Raw genomic sequence first — 8825 nt, 5'->3', positions numbered from 1 at the left:
GTATGAAACTTGGTCAGAACATGTATCACATAGAGACTTACAAATAAGGCTCCTGGCACCATGCTCTTGACTGTACCGGAAGTCGGACATTTTTATTTTTATGTCATTTTTTGATCGATTTTAGCCTATTTCTAGTCACTATACTTTAACAAACTCCTCCTAGGGACTTTGTCAGAGCCACTTCAAAATTTTGTCAATACAATCTCAAGACCATTGTGATTAAAAATGATCAAAAGCTTTACTTTTGACGGAACGGTTTAGCCGTAGCGGGCGGCTACTTTATGTGATTCCCCATGCAAAGAACTAATATAACTCAACTGGACTTGTTCCAAACGGTCCCAAACTTCACATGCTTGATAAGACTCATGGCCTGAGGATGTCTACAAGCTAATTTTCACTAGAACTCACAGCGCCACGTGCTGGCGAAAGATACTCTGCGTTTTCTGACAAACACCATCCGATTTACATGACATTTACACAATGTGGTTTACATTTGACATAGAGCAACATAATGCATGTTTGCACATGTTCCATAGCGCCAGGCAGCGGATACAGGAAGCATTGGACTATTTGCAAAGCATCATTTCCAGCAGGACTAAAAACGTCTCACTCGTGGACGCGCTGTCCGACGGCCGCGAAAGTTCTCGCCCGCCCTGGCCGGAACCCGTCGGCACTCCGACACAGCGGAGGAGGCGAGGGCCCGTTCATCGCTGCTCGCAGCTTTAATTATTATTATTATTGGAAATACAATAACAATACTAAACAAAGACAAAAAGCCTCACAAGTTCTGCATTTATCATAAAAAATATGCTCAAATCATAACATGGCTGTACCGCATGTCATTTCTTTCACAATAAAAGCCTCTAATGAGGTTTTGGAATGAAGCTTTGAATGTCTGTCGTCCTCTATTTTATGATGTCAACACCATTAAAAATGGGAAAAATATGATTTATTGTTATTGTGGTTATAAAAACATTGTTATCATATACATGAGTGTGTGTATATCATATTTGTGTTAGATTGCTGCTGGACTGCGAGGTTACTGTAGGTGCGGAGGAGCAAACGTTGTTTTTGATTGCATTGAAAATGATAAAAACATGTTCAGCTGAATAGTAATCCTGTGACTCTGTTTGTACTCATTGAATCATGTTTGATGACTTGTACACTTTTGATAATGTTCCTATATCTTATCCTGTAATAAATTCTTAAAGACGGAGAGCTTAAGATACTTTTGATTTCTCACAGGGAAATATAATAATTTCCACGACACGAACAGACTAACAACCACAGATAACGCGGTGGAGTCAGTATCTCAGGCAAGTTCTGAAGCGTTCTTATATTTTCACTTTTTCTTATGATTTATAGAAGTTCATTCTTGATGGACATCAGAGATCATGTGTTTCATGTGTTTCACTGAGTTATGACTCCTCCCTGTGGAGCCGCTTCACAGTTAGAAAACCTCGTGTTAAACCATTTCATTAGATCAGGAATAAAAACGAGCCACACGTTCAACGTTTTGAATCATTTTGTTTCTTTACTGAGTTTCAGATTGAAATATTCATGAATGTTCTTAGTTTGCGATTATCTTCTTCCCCTCGCCTTCAGCACAGAAACCTGCAGAGAGAAAGATAAAGAAGTCAGTTCTGTGCGTCATCACACGTCTTCATCTCATGGATCGATCAGGCGGGTTAAAAGGTGAAGCACCGTTCTCTGGGTCGTAGATGAAGTCGGGTTCTTTGGAGAAGCCGAGGCAGCTCGCCTGCTTCTTGACATGTTCCAGGTCAGAGTCCTCCAGGGTCGTTCCTCTTCCTGGAGACAAACCATGAAAACAGGATGTTTCAGATATGAAATGTGTTTTATATATATATTCATACATATTTCCCCTCAGGCTCGTTCCTTCTCACCCATCAGATAAAGAGCGCGGAGGTTGAACTCCTCCGCTGTAGCGTTGCTGTTGATATCCATCATGCGTAGCATTTTGTCGAGGTTCTTTCCCGTGCAGTTGAAGTTCATGAGCAGACAGCCGTCACAAGACGGCAACACGTGGAACGTCGATGTCATGTCGCCGACTGAGGACAGAAACAAAGTGGGAACATTTGAAATGAAAGAACAATATCGTCCATCTGAAACAGAAACGGTTTATTTAGCGCTGAGACTGAAATCTAAGAACGTGTTTCCTGTAAACTTTCCTGAAACCGATTTTGTGTTTGACACAATTCTTATTCTTGAATTTATAAAAATGAAGCGTCTGTACGCAGCAGAAGTTCAATGTTTGATTCGTGACAGCGTCCGTCATCCACAGCTGCTTTATATTCTTCAGTTAGTTGAAACTCTACAAGCATCTGAAGTCAGCAGGACGACATGTGAAATGAATCTGCAGCTTGTAATCAGTCAGAAACATGATCTCTCCGGCTGGATTCTCTGACTGACAGAACTAACACAACACAGATGTAGAACCTCCAGTATCGTGTTGTAACTTACACAACGTTGATCCAATGTTGCCGTCAATGCTTGTGTTGACCTTTGCGGACAGGCAGCTTCCATTTCTGAGGAAAGAGACCAGAGGAAGAGGTGAGTTCATATTCTAACAGCTGTTCTATAACGTCTCATCCACGTCAGCTTAACAGGTGAAGATTCCTCCCACTGCTGAAGACTCTACAAAAAGGCTCGTAAGTGGACGTTGAGTTAGAATTGTTTTGTCAAATTACTCGTGAGGTCAAGATGTCATTACTTCACTATTACTAAAGATATAGCTCCTGAACTTTTTGTGTATCCTTCCAGTAGAGAAAACATAACAAAGTTACCTCATTTCAATGCTAGACATTTTAAACATATATTTTGATTCATCTATAATTTACAGAACGTATTATGTTGTGTATTTGTACGTTTGATGTTTAATTGTTAAGAACTCACATCTTGTTCTCCTCAGACATAATAAGTGTGTTGTTGTCGGATGGTGACTGGGTGATGTTTATCCACATGCTCTGGGTCATCTTCAGGATGTCGTTATATATTTCATTATCAGTGTAACCCATGATGAAGTTCAACCTGCCGTACATCTGCACACAAACAGGAAGTCAGTTAGTGACAGCAGACACAAACATCATTCAAGAATGGAAATTGGGGCGAATATTGGACCTCCAGAATTTGTACTTGTGTATTTATCTTTAAGAGAAATGTATCCTCAGCTCTGACTCAAACGTAACGCTAATGCTAAAGGCACAAACTGAGGAAGACTTCCCCAAATAGCTGAATTCTGCTTCAATGTTAAAGCCTAATAGACAAACCCAGTCAGATGAAGGCTTACCATGGCGGGGTCAGCCAGAGACAAAGGTGTGGTCAAAGGCTGGCATTCTTCAGGTGTCAGAGCCGAGCTGCTCAGAAACAGCCCCGCTACCAGGAGATGACTGCTGAGCCACAGATTCATGATGCTACAGCTGACCAGCTTCAGACAAACAGAGATCTCAGATGAAAGTTGCAGGTCTTGGAGGTACTGAGCCCCATGCGAGGAGGTCAGCCTTTATACAAGCTGCTGGTGGCTTCTGTTGTTTTCCAGTATTTACATAAAAGTATTTTTTCAGGTCAGGGTGTAGGATTACACAAGGACATTGCTGGGTTTGAGTTTTAGGCTAATCATTTCCTGATTTGTTGAATCAGTCCTTGGCCCCCAACGCATACAAATACACTGAGTATACAGAGCAGCACAGGACTTCAGTCCAGTTCAAACTGACACACGGCGTGACTTCTGCCATACTGCTGGAAGTGTGCACAGTGACTCCCAAGTGGGCAAGCCATGGGCCCACCATGGTCACCTTAGGAGACCCACTTTGATTAGTACCTCCCCCTCAGTGTAAGGTCCACAATATAACCGCATTTCACAATGATAACGTTGCACACAGTGGGCTGGGGATCAATTTTCTGCCCTCAATTTCCCCACAGAAACATAGATGCTAGCCTGTTGGCAGAGATTGGCAGTATTTCTATTATTTGTATTTGAAATACGTATTTCAATTACTTTTGAGTATTTTGTAATTTGTATTTGATAGGGCCGATAAAAAATCTAACAAAATACTTTAGAGTGGAGTAATTTTGTATTTAAAATACTCAAAATACTTTCTCCACGAATCAAAAAACAGTTCACGAGTTCAGTCTTCAGATCTTCAAGTTCAACGGATTATCTGTCAAGTTAAATATTGTATCTGAGTGACAGATGTCAACTAGCTTGATGTATAACTTATGTCTGGGTCTGACTACATAGCCTATTGTATAAACATGGTGATGGTTATAATATCAAGCTAGCGATCGATGCTCACATGCTAATGATGCTAGCTTGCTGTCTAGGCTTGTACATAGCCAGCGTTTAGCAAGTTAGCTTATCAGTGGAGTAGCTAGCTGTAGGAAGAGGGAGATTGGGAGCTTGTATGTCATATGTGATGAATATTTTCTTGTTGATACAAAGCCAAAGTTTATGGGCTGTTAAGTCCCATTAATAAAAATATATATATATACATTAATCAATCAAGTTGTTGTCTTTTAATAGCTTTGCTTAGTTACACTGACGTGACTGTTCTTCCTTTTTGTGGGGTTCACCAGAGCTTTGTGTACATTATATAAACCTGAATGCTCTGCTATACCAAATTGTGAGAAAACGGAAAATCCAGAAAAAAGTATTTCCTATATTTTAAATACAAAATACATGTATTGTATTTTGCAGTGGCGGGCCGTGGATTTTATACCTGGGCCTTCAGTGCTGTTCTACACTTCTAATAACCTCATTATGATGTCACAGCTACGGGTTATTATTTGTTTCGTGTAAAATCCGCATATTCACATAACACTGCAACATTTGACAAATTAAATAAAATGTTACATGAAGTTCAACACCTAGCATACACAACACGAAATGCAGAGTGCAGATACATGAATACGAGCATGACGGGACGCTGCGTCATTACCGGACAATACAGTCCAAATCAGGGGTGCCCAATACGTCGATCGCGGAGGTAGTGCCGGTAGATCGCATGCCATTCTTTTCTAACACACGGGTCACCACGTATGCACAGTGAACCGCGCAAGCTACTGCAAAACTCCGCGAGCTAATTAGTCAGCCTGATGCAGCAGTCGCTCTCCTGCAAGCACCCCCCCCCCCCCCCCCCCCCCCCCCGCCCCCGGCGACGAAGGTCCGGCAACAGCCGCTCCTCTTGCGATCAGCAGCACCCCCCATTCAAATATTATTCATAAAAACGCCACGATAGACAAGTGAACAATAGAGGTAAACAAATGAACTTCACTTACCAAATGCAGTCTATCCTCCTTTCTTTGTTGACAAAGAGTTTAATCCCAGTACATCAGTTCCAGTAAGAAGTCCTTCTCCATTCATCAACGCCAGTCGAGCCTCCCCAGTTATATTTCGCCGATGGTCGTCGGTCTTCCGCCGCCGGTGGTCGTCTTCGGCCGTGGACCGGTGAAGGGCGGGCCGCGGTTGTGGAGCTGAATTCCCTGCAAACGTGGTCGTTGAGTTGTAGATCCACTAGAGTCTCTCCAAAAGTACCGACACTCAGTTAAAATGAAACACATTCACAGCCATAACATGTGCAACGCTTCTCCGACGCTGCATACAAATAATTTTCCTGGCTGGTCAGGGCTGCTAGCTGTGGGGTGTTTCTTACTGTCCAGTTTGTTCAGAAATGTCCTTCTTGAGAAAAGCGTTCCCAGTAACTCCGCCACTAAATCCGTTTCTCCTCCTTCCGCCATTTCATATTAAAAAAACAAAGCTAGGTAAAATGTCTTTCAAATATTTCCACTTGAACTCTGTCTGCTACAACCAAAGCTCGGCTGCTAGCAAACATGTTCCGCGGGCACATAGTCACGTGCCCGCCCACTGACCAATCACAGCACACTCTGCACCTTGCGGGAGAGAGGCATCGAGCTGCAGTAATGCTGACGTAACACTAGGCCTGCAAACCGCTCTGGTGCGGCCATGAATCTCAAACTAAAGATCTGATTGGTTGAATCAACAATATCGTCCCCATTCAACTTAAACTGCACATGGCAGCACTGGGTGAGTCTGCAGGCTGGGGCCTCTCTTCTACCTAGAGACACAGAGGTGAAATCTGATTGGATAAAAGCTCTACTTAAAACAAGCTGCACTGGAAGCAGAGCAACTGAGGAGCACAGTAGCTGTGCAATGAGAAAATAAGATAATGGGAAAAATATTTTTATAAATTATAATACATATAAGAAAAAAATAACTGTATTTAAGAAAAAATATTAAATTATAAAATAGCTATAACTTTGTGATTCTGTTTAGGCCAGCAGAGAAGGCTTTGCAGGCCCTGACGGCCCACCACTGGTATTTTGTTACATTTTCTGGCACCAGTATTTTGTATTTTACTTTAATAGATTTATTTGAGGGGTATTTTGTATTTTGTATCAAAATACATTTTGATGTATTTTTGCCCATCTCTGCCAGTTGGAGAAACACTGACGCTAGCCTGTTGGAGAAACACTGACGCTAGCCTGTTGGAGAAACATTGACGCTAGCCTGTTGGAGAAACATTGACGCTAGCCTGTTGGAGAAACATTGATGCTAGCTTGTTGGAGAAACATTGACGTTAGCCTGTTGGAGAAACATTATTGCTAACCTGTTGGAGAAACATTGACGTTAGCCTGTTGGAGAAACATTGACGCTAGCCTGTTGGAGAAACACTGACGCTAGCCTGTTGGAGAAACATTGACGCTAGCCTGTTGGAGAAACATTGATGCTAGCCTGTTGGAGAAACATTGACGCTAGCCTGTTGGAGAAACATTGACGTTAGCCTGTTGGAGAAACATTATTGCTAACCTGTTGGAGAAACATTGACGCTAGCCTGTTGGAGAAACATTGACGCTAGCCTGTTGGAGAAACATTGATGCTAGCCTGTTGGAGAAACATTGACGCTAGCCTGTTGGAGAAACATTGACGCTAGCCTGTTGGAGAAACACTGACGCTAGCCTGTTGGAGAAACATTGACGCTAGCCTGTTGGAGAAACATTGACGTTAGCCTGTTGGAGAAACATTGACGCTAGCCTGTTGGAGAAACATTGACGCTAGCCTGTTGGAGAAACATTGACGCTAGCCTGTTGGAGAAACATTGACGCTAGCCTGTTGTAGCCTGTTGGAGAAACACTGACGCTAGCCTGTTGGAGAAACATTGACGCTAGCCTGTTGGAGAAACATTGACGCTAGCCTGTTGGAGAAACATTGACGCTAGCCTGTTGGAGAAACATTGACGCTAGCCTGTTGGAGAAACATTGACGCTAGCCTGTTGGAGAAACATTGATGCCCAAACCCAGGCATGTCCAAAGTCCGGCCCGCGGGCCAATCACGGCCCGAGGTCAGATTTTATACGGCCCGCGCCTTCTGTCTTAAAATGCATTATTTATGGCCCGCCAGCACAGTCAAAACGGAATGAATAAATCATACAAATTCAACATGCAATTCCTCTTTTCACCTCATGGTGGCAGCACTACTCTGTAACTGTCTGGCTTTTTTTAATTATCTCTGACCCTTCAACTGTCATGGCTACGGCAAGTAAAATAAGGAAAGTCGATACCAAGGGCCACCGCTTTCATAGTTTTTCACCGAAAACCGAAACAACTGTGTCTGCCTAGTTTGTCATGAGACTGTTGCCTTGTTTAAGTGATATAATGTAAAGAGACACTACGAGAAAAAACATGCTAATACTTCAACAAGCTATCAGAGAGCGACCGTGCTAGAAAAGCGAAGCAACTCCAAGATAACTTGGCCACACAGCAGCGGTCTTTTTCGCGGGCCCACGAGTCAAATGCATACCTGCAAACTTGTTGCTTTTCAGCAAAATTAGCCGTTTTGAATGAAAATATATCATCCACGTGATCCGTAGATGTTTTCTCTTTAGGGGGGGGGGGGTCATCTGGCCAGCCAGCGTTTCTCAGATTGGATTGAGACGAGGAAAAAAGGTGATGACGTGATCTTCGCAATAAAACATCTTTGATGTGTCGAGTCTTGGCCAATCAGCGTTAAGATGTCTACACCGTCTTTCCCTCCGTTACAGTTCAGACTTGCTCGGTTAAGGATAACGTCCACTGCATGCGGAACTTTGTTTGTTAACATTCGTCATTATCGCGATTTAGGAGGAAAAAAAACGTAACGCGATGAAACATGCCCGGTTCAGTTCACGCGGTCACTCGTTAACGTTAAACCGGAACACCGGCGGATCTGCTGGCAGGTTGTTTTTTTTAACTCAAAGTAGAATGAGGATGACAATAACTTTTAAGACCACGATGATGAGGCCCAGATACTGATGAGATGATGAGGTCAAAGAGCTTCAGGGAGAGGACGCTGTTTGTGTAGCGCAGCTTGATGCAGGGCTGACATGTGAAGGAGCTGGGCCTGGATAAAGGTGGAGGTCTACTCTACACAGACGCGAGTACAGCTTCCTGCTGTCGCAGTGTTTTAGAAATATTGATAAGGCAGGGTATGCTAAATGCTGCCTCTGCTCCAAGGAGATGAACTACAGTAACAAGGGCTCACGTGCCCTCTCATCACACTCCCAGACACTGTTCACTGTGATGACCACAGCCAGGGTACTTCCGGTCCCAACAGGGCCCTGAAGTAATGATAGAGAGGGTTAAGGTGCCTGTATCTTCATTTCAGCAGGTTGCTAATGCAGAGGTGTGTATAGATCACAGCTATTACTTTACTCTTCATTCTAATTTAAATAATTGAACTTGATTGAATGCATATTATTTGCAAATAGAAGATAGGCCACAATTCTAACAGCTTTACAGTAACAGTGGAAGTT

At 42.9% G+C, this 8825-nt stretch overlaps 1 protein-coding gene across 1 annotated transcript; it reads right to left on the bottom strand.

The window, feature by feature from the left end:
• Positions 1 to 1513: 1513 nt before the first annotated feature.
• Positions 1514 to 3476, bottom strand: LOC306708771 (saxitoxin and tetrodotoxin-binding protein 1-like). The gene is made up of 6 exons (XM_079176700.1): positions 3308 to 3476; positions 2914 to 3059; positions 2482 to 2546; positions 1905 to 2069; positions 1705 to 1809; positions 1514 to 1614 (listed from the first exon to the last, which is right to left on the bottom strand). Exons 1-6 carry the CDS (start codon positions 3425 to 3427, stop codon positions 1571 to 1573), a joined length of 645 nt encoding a protein of 214 aa, XP_079032826.1. The 5' UTR covers positions 3428 to 3476; the 3' UTR covers positions 1514 to 1570.
• Between the last annotated feature and the right edge of the window lie 5349 nt (positions 3477 to 8825).

The sequence above is a fragment of the Pholis gunnellus genome, assembly GCF_910591455.1.
Source record: "Pholis gunnellus genome assembly, chromosome: 16".
Classification (NCBI taxonomy): domain Eukaryota; kingdom Metazoa; phylum Chordata; class Actinopteri; order Perciformes; family Pholidae; genus Pholis; species Pholis gunnellus.
Note: the sequence above shows the minus strand (reverse complement) of the source record. Positions and strands in the feature narration are given on the sequence as shown.